Source organism: Scomber scombrus, chromosome 6 (genome assembly GCF_963691925.1).
Source record: "Scomber scombrus chromosome 6, fScoSco1.1, whole genome shotgun sequence".
NCBI lineage: Eukaryota > Metazoa > Chordata > Actinopteri > Scombriformes > Scombridae > Scomber > Scomber scombrus.
Window position 1 is genome coordinate 6,297,455 of NC_084975.1, and position 22,180 is coordinate 6,319,634.

A 22,180-nucleotide genomic window follows, 5' to 3' on the forward strand; every position below is an offset into this window, starting at 1 on the left:
GGAGCTGTTAATGTTAAACAAACAGTGATTGTAACTGAGGAGGTGAAAATACTGGACTTGTGCCATGACATGACTCATGATTGAATTGGTATTAAACATATTTAAAACCTTTTTTTAGCGTCATAACAGAGTGGCATTTGTTGATCAGTCAATTACAAATCAGTATTGATGGATTTGTAAAGTTAATTTATTGAAAATCCATCCAACATAAACCCTAACCCAACATCATAGGTTAGAAAAACACACAGACTCAATCCCTTGTCCTTCAAGCTTTTACCCCAAATTTACCCCAAACAGGAACTCATAAACATCAATTTACATTCTTTTAAACTTGGAAAATTGTTAAGTAACCTTTAAAAAATGTCTGAACTTGAATTAAAAAGGATGGAAATAGTCACTTACCTCAGGCTCTAGCTTGCAATGTAATGAGGAGAATTTATGGTGCACATCCAAGTTTGTTGTGTACAGTTTAGCAGAGTTTGGTAGGGTTTTTTTTGTTTTGTTTGTTTTTTTCCTTCAGGTTGTAAAGAGTTTACCATGAGTTGAAGTCTGAAGTTTACACTGCTAACATGAGAGGCTTTATAGAAGGAGGGAGGGAGCTGTACCTGAATACCAGACCCAGTGGGAGGGACTGTGGGACAGTTCATGTCAACCCCGTCCACCCCACATGTAGACAGTCAAACCAAAAACATGCAGAGAGAGAATAAAAAAGATGCAGCAATTTCCCAAAAAAGCAGTATGACTGATGCTTTTTTTGTTTGTGTGGATCTTAATTCTGATTTAATGCAACACAAGTTGAAAATTGACCTAAATTGTGTTTTTGTGCTTGTGTTTTTTTACTCTGAGGTTTTATTTCTGACTGTGCAAATGGTGCACTAAGTCTTTTTTTTTCTCTTTGTTTAGTCAGTTTGTTTTGTTCAGGGGGGGGGTGTAAGATTAAGTTTATTGGCCATGCATGCTTTAAGGCAGTTATGTTCGGTGTAATTGTCGCTAATAGCTGCAATAATTCTCATGTAGATGTGTTTTTGGATAGCTCTGTTGCAGTCCGAGTTAGCCATCTTTGGCTATGAATGGCTACAAAATGCTGAGTATATTCAAATCAGCGCTGCGTTGCTATAGTAACTGCATGCACCGTGGAAATTTTAAGGAAGGAACATGTACTTAATACTGAGCTGGTGTACCTCCAGATGACCAGTTCAATCACTGAGAAGCACTTACACACTCCAGTAGTCATCCAAGAATCCTTAATGAGGGCAGCGTGTTGTGCATGTGTGAAGGTGAACGTGCACTAAAGCTTTCCACATTAGCTGCAGATGAAGATGGTTCAAAAGGCAAAGTTGTTTTTGGAAATGTATTGATAATCAAAGTTAGCTACTTCAAGGTGTGAATGCCTAAAATTTGACTGTAGGAATGTGGAAGTGGGGCTTTGCAGCGAGCGAGCGTGCACGGTCCGGGAAGTAAAGTGGAAACGTCTGTAGCGAGGTGGTGTGTCAGTTGACCTTTTTACATCTTTTTTTTTTTTTTTAAATGCTTTATGATGTGTTGTGTGATGACACCTAATTGAAAATGATGTGTTTCTGACTGTTCATAAAATTCTGACTACATTATGCTTCCTAACATTAAATCAAAAGTCGTGCATCATTAAGTAAACTGAATGTTTCCTCGGGCCAAAAAGCAAATAGGTGGGTTGAAGTTGGGCTGTAGTTGTGCTTCTCTTTCTGTTGTAATATTTTAATTATATATTTTTTGAAGATGACACTATAAAGGTCACATTTTGATTGCTCCACTTCATGAATGTATTGTTTTGGATCAAGAACACTTAAAAAAATGATGCTCTATGAGTTCTTTGGAGTTACTACTTTTCTTTTTTTAAAGCCTTTTTTGGAACTTGAACTTGAAATTTTAGTGAACTCTTCCTTTAAAAACATCAACACTGTATCCAGAATTACTACCTCATTACAAGGCTTGGGCAGTATTTATTTTTACATACCTTCCTGACATTTCACCGAGGTATACAGTATATGACAGTATTTGTTTAAAAGCTGAGCTGTTAGTGATAGAAGTCATTGTAGCATGTATGACATTATTTAGCCTACAGTGCTGTATATCAAATACATAATTAGTTTACTTGCTAGGTTTAAATACTTGAGGGCCGAATAATTAATAGATAGAAAATAAGTGGCCTTCGATAATAAGTGTTTATCGCGATTATTTCTGACACAATATATCGTCCAATAAAAGTAGTTATCGTGACAGGCTTGGTTATATGTGGCATTCAGGACTGAACCCAAAATACTCACAAACGGGGGAAGAGGCATTTTCCTTTTTTTACTACTTGTAACATTGTCCCGACTACTCTCAGCCGCCATCTTTCTCTTTACACTACAATACATCGCCTCAATACACCATCTCTGTATCAGCTCAACAGAAAGAGGAGAGTCTGTACTGTTGAAAATCATACCTTCAGGATTTCTAAATAACCTGGTGTACCATTATACCTTGATACTACACAAGCCTATTCAATACTTTACTAAGTAGTGAGAAGTAAATGGAGATTTCAGGCACTTACTAACAGCTTTCGAGTCATACAACAGCAATCTGTCTCACATTGTGAGGTTGTTGGCAAAAAGTAGTGTACAAGCCATGGACACTACTTTTTTTGTGTCATCGCAGTATTTTTGCGAGCACTATATAGTGGATAAATTACATATTCAGAATTCAGACACTCAAATAAAATGGTGGACAGTAGATAGAGTGCACTATATAGTAGCAAGTGATTTTGGACAAAGCACATTCGCTCCTGTGTCGCCTGACCACCACGAGTGTTTGTTATTGGCTGTGTCGGAAACCACTTCCTGTTTCCTATATAGCGCACTTACATTTACCCTACATTGCCATTTTTATTCAAGTGTCCAAATACTGAGCATGCTATTATAACACCCTGAAATATTCCGAAATGTAACAAAAAAAGTAGCGTCCACGGCATGTACATAACTTTCTGCTCACAATCCGACAATACTATCTTCCACATTTTGAAGATGTTAAAACTACCATCATGCAACTCTACAGCTGATGGTGACGACACAAAATTATGATGATAAGTTAGTGTCTAAAATCTTGATTTGCTGCTCACTTATTATAAAGGGAGTAGTGAATAAGTGAGTGATTTCGCAAACACACAGCCATTGTGTTTGTTGGCTAAACTGGAAAAATGTTGTTTCCATGGCAACATATCTAATATAGTTAAGTTCAATTTTTGGTTTGTTTACTTTACTCCAGCAGGTGGACTAAACCTAAAAACGCAACTTTGTTTTGCCTTAAAAAATGAATGTCCACTGTAGTTGTTCTTGGCTGTGTACTATTTGTATTGGACTGGAGGCTAATGGGTTTTTATCGAGGAAATCAAATCATTTACACAACTTTCTTCATGGACCGGTCAGGGTTTTTTTTGTTTTTTTTTACAGTGAAGTGTGAACTTGGATTGTCTGTCTTAAAACTCACAAAGCAATCACACCTTTCAGTAGAGTCTTGCGTTACCTCTGGAAAAGGTGAGTATGAATTTCCACTGCAAGTCCTGACAAGTCCATTTAATAGAGATGCTCCCACACGAGTTACATTCAGTTATTAATGCTTTCATATTTTTTATTGATAATGTTATCGTCAGTAATGAGAGACTAAAACTCATAGTTATGGCAGCATCTCTACTGTTGAATGAGTGAGTTTCAGCTCTCTTCAGTGCCATTTTTACATTTCTTTATTATTTTATATTTTTAATGTAGAAAATATACATCTAAAAGAGTTTAAATGCTTTTTTTCTTTTCTTTGATCTTAGCTCTTACTGTCTGGTTGCAGAAGTTTTCTTAAGATACAATTTATGATTCGGACAAATCAACAAACCATTCTGATAAACTCAACTGACTGATTAAAAGTGATGTTAGTCCTTTCACCTTTTGTTAATTTTTTTTTCTCCTCCAACTTATGTTATATTAAAGGCTGCAGTACCTTTAAAGCCTTTAAATCATCTTTGAAAGCTTGGTTGACAGTCCTGTACACACTCAGTCGACAGATAAAAATTGGAATTAGGTGATGTAATTTTATGTATTGTTAATTTTATTATGATATATATTTTGCCATTGGTGACCCCCTGCCCAGGGACTACAGATGCAACTTAGCTCATAGCTGTTTCTGCTGCAATATATTTACGGTTTATTGTCAGGGCTCAAATGCACAATAAAGAAAAAATAAGTTGCAGTTTTTGGATGTTAAACCACAACTAGCACCAGTATCATCATCGTCATTCTTTCCATAAGCTACGTTCCTATCAATGATTGTTTTGATGTGTCTTCACAAAACCCAACAGCACATAAACATCTGGTGTATCTGTAGAAGCACATGAGTCATGGGACGTCATGGATGGATAGCCTTAAATAGATGCGTACAATGTTGTCATGGCAACAAAAGAGCACTTTTCCAGGCCCAAAAGATAAATCAGTGATCTATGTTTTAACTTGATCTCCTCCAGTTCTTAAACCAGTTGTCCTGTATCCTGACGGCGCCTCTCGTGCTGCAGAGTTTCTATTATTCCAAAACTCGATATAGTTGTGATCAGAATCTATTTTAAAAGGGTTTGATAAAAGTTGTTTTGTTTTGTTTTTCTATCCATATCAGTTGGCCGAGATCTTTTGTTGTCTCGAGTCGTCGCTGCAGGAATAGCTTTTTCATATTACAGAAATGAAAACAATATGGTGTTTGGTTAGGGTACGGATGAAGCTGTGATTGATTTCCACAGTCAGGGGTCAGTAGAGCACAATGTGAGCTCAACATTGGCCGGCACCCATTATGAGATATTATTAGATGCTCGTGTCTATTTATAGCACCGCATTTCATTCTGTGCTTGTATTACTACTGAGATAGAAAGGCAGGAATTGCAACAATGTTATTAAGTCTGCTCCTCTGGTATGTAATACCACTTCGCCCCTCATGGGTCTGAAAGATAATACTCTCTGTAAATGAAATTATTTAGTCTAAACGTGAGGCGCAAACAGTCATCTTAGTTCTTGTCCAAACAATGGAAAATCCCTGTCAGTTTTTTTTTTAAGCGGAAAAATACAGGATCAGATATCTACCATTTACAGGTGGAAAACATCAATTTGCCCAAGGGAAGGATGAGGTTCCACATATTCCTGAAAGTTAATGGTTTGAGAGAAATGATGGAACAACCTGAACTATTTAATAGGCTTGACTTTATCTCTATTTTAATCTGCATCATCTATACTCCATATTTCAATTTCAGTTCTTCTAGCATCATTGCACAATGTACAATGAAATAAAGAGTCTCCAGTGGTACACACCATAAACATAAGCACATACAGTTGAACATTCAGCTCAAAACCAATACCACAACATAAAAAACAGGATTAGGATTAGTTTATATACTTTTATTGTATTATTAATATAAGAAATTAAACATTTTTGTAACATTAGTTCACAGCCACAATATCAAGCTTCAGTTTCTGTTAGTATCAGATTGCATATAGCACTTATAGCACATGTGCTGGCATTAGACAATTAAAATTGTTGTGCTGATTGATATCATGCTGATCATTTTTCAGTTTGGTAAACCAACAACTTCCAAAAATGTGTGTGTTCACATTAAGAGCTAATTGACAGCTGCAGGAGAATAATATATATATTAATATACATAAAGATGACACAAAGAAAATACATTGATATATATATTATATTGTAGTTCAAATGTAACACACATTTTTAACCAGTTTGGATTACCACAGCAGCTTCATTTGGACTTTAGCAAATTTACCCCACCACCATATAAATAAATAAAGCTAAAATAACTAATAAAATTCACTATCCTTTTTGCTATGTATTATTAGTTTTAAGTCTGGAGCTTCTTCATAAAATACAGCACCAGTCAAAGGTTGGACAGTTTCTCATTCGAGTGAATGGTAAGAAACCTTTGACTGGTACTGTATAAATCATGAAATAATGGAGAGCAAAATGACATACTGACATTTTTCAAATTTGCCAAAGATGTTTCCATTAGGCTTACTGGCACAGGCTATGTTATGGAGTCTGTATGTAGTATTGGTCAGTGATATATTGAGGGATCTTTTATACCCAAGGCACAGAGTTGACATTTAATTTTAAGATTTTCTCAAGATCTCGTCTAAATATTGCCGTTCCTGCCCGGGGAGAGACTGTCTCATGACTGCGAGTTTCAGATTTACACCTGTGAGTCCTGAGAAGTTTGCCATGGGAATTGCAGCACATAAACTCAGAATGCAATGTCTCAACAGCTGCCCTGAGAGACTAGTCCATCAGAGCTGGATGAGGCAGGGCAGAACCTTTAGTCAGAGTATAAACTGCATGTTGTGTCAAGTGATGGATGTGTGGAGATTCCAGTTTTTCTGCCAGCAACGTTGTGAGTAAGAGGTCGGAGAAAGATTTCAGTTTGGCACAGACATCAGGGTCTTCGTGATTCCATCTATGACCCAGTTGAACATGTGTCTTTGTGTTTTTTTACGTCTCCACGCCGGTGACAGATGTGGACGGAGGCATTATGTCTTTGTGTCATCCGTCTGTCTTTACATTTGTCCGTCCGTCCCGTTCTCATGAACCCGATATCTCAGGAGCACCTCGAGGAAATTTCGTCAGATTTGGCACAAACGTTCACTTGGATTTGAGGATGAACTGATTAGATCTTGGTGGTCAAAGGTCAAGGTCCATGTAACCTCATGAACGCGATATCTCAGGAACACCTGGAGAGTATTTCATTACATCTGGTAAACGTCCACTTGGACTCATGGATGAACTGATTGGATGACTGAATTTGTTAGTCAAAGGTTACTGTGACTAAAATAAAGATGCTTTGGGCCGTGACTCAAGAATTCGTACACTAATTATGACACGTATAGACATTTGTGTAATTTCTCTTTTTCTTTTTTTAAATAGTTGTATTTAAACTATTGGAGGGAAGGAGAGATTGTGATCATAGTTCGCATTTGGTCGGACACTGAATTGGTGAAGCGGATCTTGAGTTCCAATCTTGAAACCGTGGTGATTGTTTAGATCGTCTGTGCTGCCAGGTTGAAGATGTGTGTGTGTGAAGCATCCATGTTTTAGAGTACGTAGCTTCTTTGCAGCAGCATCCATATCTGAAGCATCGTCTACTGTCATGGCTACAACTTTGTGATCTAGCAGAATTGGCTTTATGGGCCAAGCATGCAGACACACGCAAGGAAAATACACTTAATACCTTTTTATTACATTCCTTCAAAGTCTGTCTCATTTTAAAACTCTTCTTAAAACCCACCTCTTTTTTTTGGCTTTTGACCCCATGTAGAGTGTGGATTTTATGTGTATACTTGCATATTTTTATCTTGTGCGGGAAGTGCATTTTATTATATTTTATTTTATTCTTTATTTTATTTTATTGCTTTCATCGTTCTATTGTCTACTTCATCTTGTTATTCTGCTTCTATTGTGTTATCTATTTATTGTGTTTTATCTTTCCACTTTGGAAACCTTGTGTTTGTTAAAATCGTGCTATATAAATGAAGTGGATTGGATTGGATTACTACAGACATAAGTCTGGATGATTAAGATTTAGAAACATGGTTGTAAACTGCAACTTGACTGGTTGGCATAGGCATACAATCGTAAGGTGGTATTTCTAGTTTTCTAATGGGAACTTGCATTATGTCTAGTCTTGTTTATTATATTATTCTGTGTTTCCAGTGTACGAAGTGGCGAGAAAACCAATTGCATGTAAGATAGAGCAGGATTTTGCTTTGGGTGTCAATAAAGACATCAGTCATGGAAACATTGCTGGCTTCATCTAACTTTGGACTTTCAAACCTTCCCCAGGGTGATGGTGTTACCTTGTATCTTAAGTAAGGGTTATGGTGAGTTCAGACTGCACAATTTCAGCCCAATAATGGCTTGACCTGACAGACTGGAGTCACTGGGAAGAAACATGGGGGGGCGATTATCCTTTTTGGCATGTCATGGTGGAAGACAACCAATGGGTGAGAATAAAGCCATCAGACATGGGAACATTTGCTGGCTTCATCTACCTTCTTGGGGTTTTTAAACTTCCCCAGTGTAGTTTGTGAAACTTCTCACAACATCCCAGCAAAAACAGGATAATAAAGGTGTAGGCCTTGGCACATCAGCTAACTCAAGCTCAAGCCCGTGCCTCAACAGACCGGACAACTGACGTAAGATCTGGAAAGAGGTCTGAAGCACACGGTAATAATCATTTTATGAAACGTTAGTTGCTGCAAATTATTAAAAGCTCTTATATTACCCTGTCCCACATATCTCATCTTTCTAGAAAAAGAGTAGCATGTCAGATTTTTTTCGCCCTTCTTCCGCCTGTTTTGGAAACTTCTATAATGCAGAAGAACGTACAACTATAAACATGCTGAAGCGAGTCGAGACAGTTAAAGAAATATTTGAGGAGTCTCTTAAGGTGGAGTTCATGCTATGAATTGTACAGGAATAGATGGCGGTGGTGGAGAAGGGGTGATGGCAATGGCTGAAGATCTGGGTGGTATAATGTGGAGCATGACTCTGATGAGCTCACAGTGGAAGGACCCCTGGGAGCTGAAACCGATGAAAACTGGAGCTGAATGGGGAGGAGGAGGGTTATCTATCTGATACTGAAATGACAGCTGACTACAGCAGACAGAAGAACTATTTTAGAGGTTTGACAGTAAGAAATGATTGTCTCACAGAGGTTGTGGCAAAATCTGATTTCGAGAGAGAAGTCTTCCTTGATTGAGGTTTTACTAAGCTTCATTAAAGTCAGTCAATGGCGTCTCCTTCCTGATAACCTTTTATACATCATGCAAGTCATGGAAGACCGCAAGCTATGATTGGTTGAGGTCAACGTGTAGACAAGAATTCATGACTGTAAGATTTGCTAATCGGACTCAAAATATTGTGCTGACTGACCACAGTGTAAATTGCAGCTTGAGATTGGATGACACAGGCTGGTGTATGTGTATCTGTCCCGAACCGCTCGGCACAGGATGTTTAGTACGGTATGTGACTTTCCTCAGTTCAGTATGAGCCGTGACCCAAACAATTACTGTCAAAATAGTTGAATAATCCTTTTACCACAACGTGCGGAACAATAATTCGACAGCACAACTTCCATCTGGTACATTTTGGCAGCACACCACTTAGCTAGCCAGCATACAGCTGGCGTCAAAATGACAAACGAGAGACCCATAATACTGACTGAGTACAACAGTATTATTAAAATATGCTCTGTTATCTCCATAGTGGAAGGATAGCGTGTCTCCCCGTCCCCCTCCCCTCTCTGTGACTGTCGCTTTTGAGTGAAGCCGTTCAGAATGATGATATAAACACATCTGATTTCTGACGTGGGCGGATAGCATGTTGTAAGAACCACAGCTGTATCCTTTTCCCCCCGTCACTGCAGCTCTGTAGTGGCTAATGAAGAATAAAAGGACATGAGGATATGAGAAATAAAGAAGTTGCTGAAGCTTGATGTTTGTTTTTGGCTGACTGAGTGATGAAGTTATGATGGACCGATTTTATTGGCCTGTACAGCCGCTCGCAGCTAGTTAGGATGACTAGCATTGTTAGCATAGCCGTTCAATATTGTTTGTAGCTTATAGATTGTATAAAATATAAACCACTGTGTTGCACTGTACTGTGCAGGTGACAGGTGTGTTTTCAGTGTTTGTGTGCTCTGAAAGACATCACAGCACTTATATAAAGTCACACAGCTGACAGACTGTTAGCCTAGCATGCTAACCCTACGGAACATGAATGAGACCATATGTTTACAGACATCTGCAGACAGAAACAGATGAAAGAGGTTGGGGAGTTAACATAAAATTAGAATAGTTATAATTACATTTAAATTAAGTTCTCTTCCAAGTCAAACATCCCAAAATATGAGTGGAAAGTATTGTTTTTACAACTTTCTTTTTCTTTTTCCACTCAAACATTGATTGACATGACAATGTCATGTGATATGATCCTTCAGTACACTAAAAACAAATATTACTGTGACCACTACAGAAAATTGACTTCAACATTTAATATCCAGGAATTCACATTATAGACACGACCACTGATTATCCCTGTGACAAACTGCCTTACTAGATTTTGACCTAGACCCCTAACCTCAGCCTTGTTTGCTCTGTTTCATGAAAAACAATTACTGAATTGAATTAGTATTATATTAGTATTATATTAGTATTACTTTAGAGCTGTTTTACACTCTTATCTAAAAAAATGTAGGTCTTTTTGATGAAAACGCTGGACTTTTGCCACACGTGATGGTTTTGTGTTTCCAGGATTTCATGTTGAATTATTACAGGGTGTTGAAAGCCAGACTTTTCGCAGTTATCCTTCGCTACCTTTTGGTGTTTTACTGCTACATATATCTGTGGCACCCAGTCAGTTTGTTTTGGCACTCTTAACTCATGGAGCCTGTAGTCACTTAACGGTCTTATGTGGGTCTCCACAAGAATGAAATACAATGTTCACATTTTAAACTTAATGCGGCCCGTAGCTGCTTTTTAGCACCTTTCTCCATTATTAGACATTAAATATGTGACTTGAGTAGTATGTCAAAATATTGGTAGGTAGGGGAAAGATTTCGTTCCAAAACAGACATTACAGGCCAGACACAGATTATTTATTTTATTAATATTTTTATTAGAGATACAAAAAAAACAAAAACAAGGAGAAGTGTAAAATTAGAAGTATTTCTCATTTTTATTATGACAGGAATATCCCCGGGGGCCTCAAAGAGGGTCCCTTCAACAAGAACACCAAAAACGTTGTATAAAATTGAACAATACTAGTAATTATAGTATTTATGAATAATTCAAATATATAAAACGTACAAACAATTACAGGTACGAAGATGAAAAGCGGAAAAAATGGAAAAATGAAATAACATTAAGAATACATTAAAAGAGAGAAAATGATGAAGGCCAGATATCTCAACACATTGTCAAGCCCCAGATGTTAGTTAATCAGATTTATTCTGGCAGTTTTGTAGTTTTGGACCATAACAGACTTGTGTTATGTCCCTCTTTAAAGCATTGTCAGTGTTTCTTAAAATAGCGTTTCTGTGAAACTGGGAGGAGCTGAACCATTGCAACACAGATATCAACACAGATGGCAAATTGTGTTTCCATGATGATTTCAGTCGTTTATACCTTCAGCTTCATGCCTTTTGACTTTATCATACACCAGCTGTCTGGATAGCTGAAGATGTTTCACAGTTTGCTAAAATATTCTTTAAAAGTTTGTTTTTTTGTGCCTCTAACAAGCATCTAAGCATTACATGTTGTGTATGTCTTTATTTCAAGATGTTAAGTAGGAATTCATTTAAATACCCAGCCAATGAAGTGTTAAACATCTGAGTTATCATTTACGTAAACATTTCAATCTATCATCAGTTGTATCTAGAGCTGTAGCTGAAGATTATTTTCATTGTTGATTCCTCTGCCTTTTTTTTTTTTTTAATTAATAGATGAATCATGTATCATTTCAGAAAATTGAGGAAAAATGCCAATCGCAATTTCCTAGAGCCCATGTTGACCTATTTAAACAGTCTTAAACTCCCCAAAATATTCTGTTAACTATTATAAAAGTTTATTTATTTGACATGGACATCACTTTAGCATTGAAACTGAAACATACAATTATACACAGGCACCAGATGCACCGTGTTTAGTGTTTACACCCTGTGATTGCTGATGCGTAGGTGTTATGTTACTTTGTGAGCCTGATGTGCATTTGTTAGGAGTCATTAGACATTGCTTTCCAAACTCTATGACACATAAAGTTCACTTTTCACAATGGAGAGAGTTTAACCTCGCAAATTAACGCAGAAATTCAACACAGGGGGTGAAGAACGTAATAAATCACCCTGCAATATTTACTTTTTGACCTCAAGCTGACACATACTTGTGTTTTGGAGCTGGCGTGCGTGATGTATAGGTTTCTCACTTGCGCTGTCTTTCATTATTTCATTTAAAATGTGAAAATACGTCAGGGATCGATTTGGAGAGTCTTGGAATTCCAGTGGGTGGGGTGCGGGATGGAAAGTGGACTTTGAAAGCCAAAGATCTAAGCACCTGGCAGAGCAGTGGATTGATATTGATCAGCAAGACTGTCAACCACCCACAGATAAATTGTACATCTTGTGCTGTTCGCCAGTAAGTATCTTACTACTTAGTCCCTTTGAATATTTATAGCAATATCCCGCTATAATCTGCTCTCAGCGTGGGTGAATCAGTGCAAAACACCTTGTTTGTGAGTCGTGCCGACATGCAAAGGACGCTTACATAACAAATTGGCTTCAAATGTCTAAAGATGTGAAAATTGTCGTGACATTTTATTCCGGAAAAGTCAAGTGCATTTTCTGTTTTTCCAGCTACGCCCTGCTTCACATTCACACTCATAAACTCCCACCTGTTATCAAACGATCGCCACAGACCAGCTTCACATTTTTGAGGGTCTCATTCCTTTTCAGTGAAATGAAAGGGAGGGGGGGGGGGGGCTACTCACATTTTTTTGTGTTGGCATGGGAGGTTTTGAACTGTCAACCTCTCTGCCATAAACTCACTTTTCTAACACTCAGTGATTTGTGGTCGTTCACACATTTTATATTTCTAGTCTTGCTGTATTCAGCGTTTTATTTCTCATTATACGATGCTCTATGGCTACTCTTTATTCAACCTTTTTATGCTGTGTATACGTGTGTATATGTGTATCTACAAGTAGCCTAATACATTCCTCGTCCTTTGCCAATGAAGCAAAAATCTTCACTGACACACACACACACAAAAATATGCTCAGTTTAATTTCAGTGATATATTGGTAACTGTCAACGATTGTTTATCCTTTTTATTTTTGCACTAAGGCAACAAGCTGAGCAAACGTAGATCACATTTCCAAGATGTTTGGGGCTTTATTCCACATTGTCCTCTCCAATTCCAGCAGATGGATGTCCCTCAAGTGGCCCATAAACGTGTTTTGAAAATAGCATGTTTACTATAGTTATCCCTGTGAAGTTAACAGTGTAATTGCAAATGATGTTTCCTGTTCCATCACATTCTGCTGCCATGAGTCATCAGCTGTCACGGAGGCCTCGCACGCTGAAAAGGCCACAGTCCGTCTGCACCCGATGCTCTGTCGATAGTGTACCAAAAAAAAAAATATGGCTAGCATCACTGGCCATCACTCACTGCGGTCTCCCCACTGAGTGATTCAGGCCCTTTGAAATGTGACCCTGGCACTCTTGTGAGCTAAATGATTGTATAACACTTCATTAGAGTTTATCTCCAGCCTTGGAGCCAAAGGATTACTGTCACATTGTCTTCATTAGAATTTTATAGTTTAAGACATGCTTCATCACTTTTGAATTAAGTGAAGGATGGATTGGGTAACAAGAATTTATGTTTCTTTTTTTAGATATGTTTTGGGGGTTTTTTTCAGACAATTCCTCACCCCTGCTTGTTTTGGTGGTTGTGAGCTCTTCTCAGACATGAAAATATGTAACATCAGTGGCTTCATCTATTTTGATAAAGTGACGTCTTTTTGTCAAGACACGGTTTTCTATTACATAAATGTTCCTCACGGATTTATGGGACATTTATGGAAAGATAATAAGTTGGAACTTCAATTAAATTATCTCCTATTTACTCACATGCTGTATGTAAAGCATGGCTGATATTCATTTAGCCATACAGCTCACAATGAATGAAAACTGAAAATATACAAAGAGAGTGCTTGTGTGTGATTATTATTATTCTTGTTTGTTTTTTATCCATTGTAGTGGCGTCGATGGATGGCAATGTCTGCCAGTTCACTGCTTCCAGACTGAAAATATCTCTACTACTAATGGATTGCCAGGACATTTTGTCCAGAATTTGAAGGTTGAAGGCAATCGTTACGGTAGTTTGTTTAGAAAATGGCTCAAAATATGAATAACAGCAATCAAATTTTCAGTCTCTGGAGAGTAATTCTTTGTACGGAAGATGCCGTAAACTAATTTGACCGTACTCTTTGTGATGAAGGAACATGTCATTCAGTGCAATAGTCTATCAACACGTTGTTTTAATAGGTGGTCTACAGCACAGAGCAATGATATATTAGGCTTTGGATACACACAAAATACTTTTAAGTAGATCAATTCATTGTTGGTTTGGCTCTTCACATGAGATTTGTATATGAAAAAAGAAAATCATGTCTTTTAATGAGTCCCAGAGGATGAATCCCCTGACTTTTCCTCTATCATAACCATTAGGGATGACATCTTTGTTATTAATGGCATTTCTTGACAACTATTGGATGGATTTCAATTAAATTTACTCTCAAAATTCATGACCCCCCTCCAGGATGAATTGTAATCACTTTGGCAATCGTTGTATTTATCCCCCAGCATCATCATCAGATCAAAATGCATCCAACACACTGGTTTATCACTAAAATACCTGAAAAAAAATTGACATTCCGATCAGCTTCAGCTCTATGTTGTGTTTAGTGCTAATTAGCAAACATTGGCACGTTAATATGCTAAACTAAGCTGGTGAACATGGTAAATATTACTCCTGCTTAACATCAACATTTTAGCGTTGTCATTGTGAGTATGTCGCAATGCTTGTGCTACTTTTTTAGCTCAAAACACATCTGTGTCTAAACAGCCTCACAGAGCTGCTAGCATGGTGGTACACTTTTTTATTTTCCTCTTTACTGACTGATCCCACATGAGAACAATCTCCGAAAATTAAATTCCCTCATTTACTTTGTGCTTCAAACTGATTTTATTTTGATTTTACGCAATAGATCATAGAGCAAAATATCTATCTATCAATTGCTCTCTCTCTCTCTCTTTCTCTCATACGGCAAACTATATATACATTTCATTTCTCTATGGTCGTATTTAACCTGAGATGCTGTAGTCTTTACCTTAATCTGACAGCATTAAACTCCTGTCCTGTGCTGGACGTACAGTAATATGAAAAATATCACCAAGTCCGACTTATGATTGCTCTCGTTTATGTGAACGTGGAAACGGCACGTATTTAAATATGAAACCGACATGTAAAGAGCATTACACTGTCAGCGGAGGTTTCTAATGACCACTCATGTAGCCCAAAAAACTGTGACACATCATTATCTGAAGAGTGGATAGACTAGGGAAGATGCTCAAAATAAATTGCAGTAATTTGACGTGGCCAACAAGGGAGGTAACGTGGAGGCGGAAGGGGTGGCAAAGCTCCAGGCTTGTGTCTTGACAGCTAAGATTAGGTGCCATTCCCTCCTTTTGAGTCATATATCTTCTTTTGACAGGAGAATAAAGCAGCTTGAATTGCTTTGCGGTCATAAATAACAGCTGCAGTTTTACCTTGATGACACACTGATCCTGGATAAAGAGGATAGGGTGTGTGTGTGTGTGTGTGTGTGTGTGTGTGTGTGTGTGTGTGTGTGTGTGTGTGTGTGTGTGTGTGTGTGTTTTTAGGGAAAGGATGATGATACAGGAGCGTGCAGGTAATTCTATCCTCTGCATCGCCTCATCAAACTCTTGGCCTTTCACCTGGTAAAAGAGAACTCTGCTGACTCGGTGACTTATTCGCTTCTTCCGTACAGCCTGCTGTGCTCGGGTATTTTTAGCATGATTTCATACACTCAGTGCAATTAAGTAGGATGCTGGTAAACAATGCTCTGGTCGGAGGCCAGCTCCAAACTTGGCTCAGTCAAAAGTCAGACGGTTTCAACTGAAAAAGGAATAACTTCATGCGCTGACAGGAGTGCAACACAGTCCATGGGGGTTGAAGGTTTTTTTTTTTTCTTCTTTTTTCTTCTTTTTTTTCCACAGAAACACTTGTGTTTTATATTTGCGCCTTGCCACACATTCTTTGGTGTTCATGGGGGAGGAAGAGGATGAGATGCTGACTTTGAAGTCTTTCTGTCTTGTCACGTAAAGCATTCCACATAGATGGAGTGGACGACCAGTCACCTCTCATTACTGCTTTATTTATTTTAGGATTAATTAAGAAAAAATAAAATAAAAAGAAGAGGTCACATTTAGATTCATGTGTAAGGAATGCTTATGTGTCTGTGGGGACTTAGTTGTGTGCATTCATAGGTCTTTTTTGGTGTGTGTGTGTGTGTAAGCTGCATGAATCTATTTTAGTATGGGTATTTGCTGCAGGTAGTGTAGTGTGTGTGAATGCATGCATGTATGCAATTAGAAGTCTGTGCATTTGTATATATTAGTGTGTGTGTGTGTGTGTGTGTGTGTGTGTGTGTGTGTGTGTGTGTGTGTGTGTGTGTGTGTGTGTGTGTGTGTGTGTGTGTGTGTGTGTGTGTGTGTGTGTGTGGATCCAGGTGTGGAGACTGCATGCATACATATAAGTGTGTGTACTCCTGCTTGTGAGCATATGCATTATACCAGTGTGTGTGCGTGTGTACTTTTACATGTGTCCACAGTAACCTCTGACCTATGAGGGCAAAAATATAAGTGGGAGGTCAGAGTGGCACACCGCTCACCTTTAACTTGGCTCTTTGCGTTGTCAGAAGATATTTATATCTGGAATGAACAATTGAGAAAGATGGGTTTGATTTCCCCGCTGTTGCCTCGGGCTCTGCCTTCCTGTTGGTGCAGAGTCAACCTCAGTCAGATGCGCTGATTGGAGCCAGATCCTTTGTCCCAAATTCCGTCTCCTTGCACCCTTGAACCTCACGAAATCTCTAAACTAAAACCTTCAGTCATTGGTGTAAGTCCCACATTACACAAATCCAACTCTAAAGTGATGTTGTGAAATGTCAGGAGGGCGATGCAGAGAAACACGTGCTGCTGGACGAGATGGATGACATGCAGGTGAAATAAGGTTGAAGGTGAAATTCCACCAGCGACGCCGAGCCGCTGTTTACAGTAATAGTCACTGTAGTTAGTGTGAAGTGGAATGCTGCTGTTAATTCCTCGCTTCTCTGGACTCACTTTTGCTGTTTTTCATTTTTATGAGGCGGAGGAGGACATCTGTTTGCGTCGTTGACCCTTACAGGAATTCTCCGGAGACCTTTTAATCTTCTGTAGAGATCTATAATGTGAAGATGCAGTGATATGCTATTTTTGTCTACACTCTCGCCAGATGCTTCCCTGAACTCTTAATACGTCCATATCACACCCCTGGGGTCCATGAATTGTCAAATGTGATACTGCGAAGGAAGGTAAATGTTCTGCAGGCGTTTTATTTTACTGTCCCATGAGTACGCCTCTGCTCCGTAAACCTCCACAGGCCCCGGGGCTCCTGAGAACCCCATTCGCTGTAAATACCCAGAATTCCTAAAACTTTCGAACCCTATATATTTTGAAGTCTTCTGACGCCTTCAGACACTTTGTATCTCAGATGCTCTGGTACTCAAGGGGGCAGTGAGACCCCATAACCCCGCCTTACCCCCCCCTGACTGCCCCTCAAACACACAAATACATACTTACACACACACGCACACATACACACACACACCCCCTGCGATGGATTCCAGATCGGGAATTTAATGCATTTCTGTTTCGCATCACCTCCCAGGAATGCGGCACGCGTGCCACAAGCCTCGTAACCTCAGGCTGATGAGTGTGAGGATGTTTAAAAGAGAGGGGGATGATGGGATACAGACGCTGCTGGGGGTTATAGGGGGTGGTGGTGGTGGTGAGGGGAGGGAGTAGGGGGGGGGGGGTTGACAGAGCGCATCCGGTGCGGCACTTGGCGTTAATGACAGGCCATCTTGTTGCATAAAGCAATGTTAGTGCAGCTGTGGTATGTGCCGAGCGCATCTGGACTGCAGATTTTTGGGAACGTATTTTTGTGTGTGTTTGTTTGGTCTGTCCCGTCTCACTCAAATTAACGACTGTTGCACGATACGAAGGGAGAATGGAGTGAATTAACTTAGTTGGGGATCTATGGGGGGGCAAAGAAGGGGGGGCCAGAGGAGGGGGGCTGATCTAGAAGTGGAGATTTTACACAAAGTGGCCTGTTTTGTGTGAAGTTGGGATGCAGTTTTCTATTCTCGCTGTGTCATTTATGCACATTGAAGCTCGTCAAACTTACTCATTGTGAGGTTGCTTAAAGGGGAAGTTGTTGGACTCCAGAGACAGTAAAGCACTGCCGGTCTTGGTCAACCATGACCTCTGCTCTAACCGGCCCAAAGCACCATCGTATAGTAGTCCTCAGTTCATCACAGTAATGTTTTTGAGTGGCAGCTTTATCTGTTTCCTGTGATTTACAGTTTTAAAATTCCCTGACGCAATCGACCCCCCCAAATTGGTCCTCTAAAGGAGCAGCAAACAAACCAATCAAGTTAAATTTACTTGATTATTGTCAGGCAGAGCTGGGCTGTATGTTTGAATTAATTATTTAATGATGATGATACTTAGATATGATATTTAGGCTGTTCTGCTCACTTGTATCAAATATTAAAAACAACAAAAAAGCCGTCATCGAATGTCATCATCTTATTCAGGGCTACAACTGTTTTTTTCATTATTTCTTAATCTGATATGTATGTTTCTGATTAACCATCAAGTCTGTATATTGTCATAAATCATTAAAAAAAAAAGGTTGTGACAGGTTCTCAGAGCCAATGTTGACATCTTAACATCACTTGTTTTGTCCGAACAACAGTCCAAGACTTAAAAGTTAAAAGGATATAAAACAGAGAAAAGCAGCGAATCAGACAATGTGTGACAATTTTGATTAATTGACTGATTTTTTTGGCCCCCGTCTTGTTCTTTCATCAGCTAGTTCTCCACTCGAATTTATTTTTTGCCAATTAAAGATAGTTTAAAGTTGTTTTTAGTTCAGTTTAGCTGTACAGCTGCTTTTGTTTGGATGTCATTAACATTTGAAAACTTTTGGGGAGTTTTTTTTTGTAAAACGAAAGAAGGAAAAACATGTTTATATTTCTTAAAGCTAATGTGGGCACAAAAAAAAGAGGATGTTTAGATATCAGTACCAAAACAGATATGTCAGCGCCAGTGTAAAGCCTTTTTTAAGTAATTTCTAGTCGTAATTGTCGAGATTGGATTCCACTTAAGGCGATATAATATGATCATATTGAATTACAACAAACACATAAGATACATCACATATAATAGAAATCACACAAAATATTTACTTTAATCATTGTTTGGCAGGTAGGTTTCATTCACTCAGTCTCCTCCACGTTTCCCTGTGTGTCCAAAAACTCAAATTACTGTTAAGTCTCTTATCGACCAGACAAACAAATAGTCTGGCTTAATTTCATTATAGATTATTACAGTTACACAATAATAGAACAACACATAAGACTGATGATATTGTCTGTCTTGTGCAGAGCCAGACAGGAGATAAAAAAGACACTCATCTTCTTTATTTTGGAAAATGGAGGGTCTAGACAATGAAGTAATGGAAATGAAGTCACATTTTTCTACAACTATTCTATCCCCAGATGATCCTCAGTTTACACATTTACTACAGTTTGACAGTAAGTGTGGCTCCATTGGAAGTAATCTGTCAGTACTGTAGTTTGACCTCCTTGTGGTTAAATGTGGGGTTTATGGCACTGTAGCGCCCTCTGGTGATGATATTGTGTATATATACATATTGTAGATTTACTGTATATAGTTCAGGTAGGTTTTTTTCAATGCTAAAACTCGTCATAAAAGTGCAGCTGGTCAAGGATTTTGTGTAGTATTTTACATTTAATATAATTATTGTGTTTTTATGTCCATGATTTATATATTAAGAACTATCAAACACAAAATGCAGAGAATACAAGCAAGCCAGTTATCCAAGATATGTTTTATTACACAGTTCAGTCGTCAACTTTTTACATATATATATATAAAAAAAACAATAAAAATCACAACGTTCACTCACGACAGTATAAAGGCACTGATGGTTACAGTATGACAACGGTACAAACGGACGGCAGTTAGCATTCGTGTTCGGAGTGACACTTTGACAAAATGCCCTATTTTCTGACAGTGTTTACAAGCAGGAAACAATTAAAAAGTAGATATTTAGACAGATACACCGAGGTCAAAACAGCACTTCATATTGATAGAAGACTTAGTCATACATGGTATCTTCATTACAGGAAGACGGCTTTGTTAAACATTATTTTTTTTACATTAGACATCCTCAGGTGCTGTTGGTGCCGCCTTCATTCGGCCTGTTTAGTAAAGAAAACATAAATGGCAACAATAACGGTAACCGCCCCTAAAATATTTACAAAAATCCCTAATTTTTCATTTCAAATGGTCCCAAAACATTAAGATGATAGCAACAGAGAAGATAGTAGTTTGTAACAGTAGTAGCGGCTACAACTTTACACATCCTTAACTTTACAGCCTAAAACATGCAAAGCAATTTGTTATCTGTCCATCAGGTCAGACTGTGATCCAAAGTAGTGCATTTATAGACATTTATACTAACTGGAACGAATAATAAAAGGTAGTGGTGGCTTTTTCATTTGTGACTTGAAAGATAAGCTGCACATTTTTTTTTAAATCACTAGATTTATAAATTGTATATTGTTAACCTGGTTGGATTTTAGTTAATACACTATCAAATACTTTGTGTAAAGTCTATTACAGATGAACTCCGTGAACTCTTTTGTTTTGGTATATATTTTCACATTGTTAAAACTATTCTGTCAGCTAGCACTTGAAAAACATGGGATCAAGAGGGTCAAATTATTATTATTATTTTAAGTGATTTTTCTATATATTGCATCTATGGTGGTTCTCAGGGTTAAATATAAATATTAATAACTCTACTTTTCCTTTAAATCTCATTTTACTTCCAGCACACAAAACAAACAACCAGCGAGTGACATTTTGGGAAAGAAAATAAGAAATAAGAACAAAAAAAGCTATTATTATTCCAGCATTTTCATGGTGTTCTCACATTTAGTATTTTTTGTTGGATCTTTGCTGTAATTAGTGAGCTTTATCCCCATAATGTAAAAATGTGGTTTAAGTCTCTGTCATTACAGGCTGACTCAAATTAAAGGAGGTGCCAAAGGAGTTTACTCCAGTACAAGGTAACCCTAAAGGTAATAGATTACTTAATGCCCCTTAACATGTTTCTGCAACACATCTGATATTATCATGGTAAATTTCATTTTTGAACTCGACTGTAAATCTAGTTACCAGAGAACTACTTCCAGCTAAAACCTCAATATATTTGATCACAGACAGTTTATCCCAGCGGCCTTCTCTTGTCTTTTCTTCCAGTTGTTTCCATGTCGGAGGTTCGGAGGTTACAGCTACTCTACTGAGCCTCAGTCGTCTGGTTCTTCCTTTCCTGCCATTTCTTCTCCCTCAGAGTGAGCTCTGCGTCAGAAAAGGCTGCCGGGCCCCAGTTTGTGATCATCCTCTGCCCCTTGGAGCCTGGAGAAGAAAATCAAAAAAATCAAGAGACTGATTTCCATAGAGGTAGGAATATTTCATTTAACTTGACTACAAACTTCAGTAATTCACCTTATCTGATTGCAAGTCAAAGCATCAACCATCATTGAGTCCCACGTCATTGAAAACGCAACACATTTAGAACATATAGCATTTAAAAAGGTGTTGGTTTTCGTAATAAAAGGTTCAACACGTCCACAACAATGAAGAAACAGATGTGGAATCATGGTTACTGTTACAGACGGGTGACAAATGGAAGGAAAAACCAACATAAAGTGTCTTAGTAAGGTGTTGGGCCAACATGTGCTGCCAGAACTGCTTCAACAATCCTTGGCATTGATCCTACAGTCAGTCAGAACTCTACTGGGGGGATGAAAACCATTTGTTTAAAAGATATTCCCTCATACGGTGTTTTGATGATTGTGACAGAGAGCAATGTCTAACACGTCAGTCCAAAATCTCCCATAGGTGTTAAAATGGGTTGAGATGTGGTCACTGTGAAGGCCACAGCATATGATTCACATCATTTTCATACTCATCAAACCATTCAGTGACCCCTCGTGTCCTACGGATGGGGGCATTGGCATTCAGGAAGAAACCACTCCCATCAGGATAGAAATGCTTCGTCACGACCCATAACAGAGCCACCAGATCTCAGTGTAGGGGTAAAACATTCAGACCTGTACCAGTTTTTCCTTTAATTTG

At 38.3% G+C, this 22,180-nt stretch overlaps 1 protein-coding gene across 1 annotated transcript in view; it reads right to left on the reverse strand.

The window, feature by feature from the left end:
* Positions 1–19,843: 19,843 nt before the first annotated feature.
* The window catches only part of swap70b (switching B cell complex subunit SWAP70b), a 32,805-nt gene continuing 30,468 nt past the window's right edge, over positions 19,844–22,180 (reverse strand). Inside the window, exon 12 of the mRNA XM_062420367.1 lies at positions 19,844–21,457. Within this exon, the coding sequence (XP_062276351.1) occupies positions 21,339–21,457 (119 nt within the window). The 3' untranslated portion in view covers positions 19,844–21,338. The remainder of the gene's footprint in view (positions 21,458–22,180) is intronic.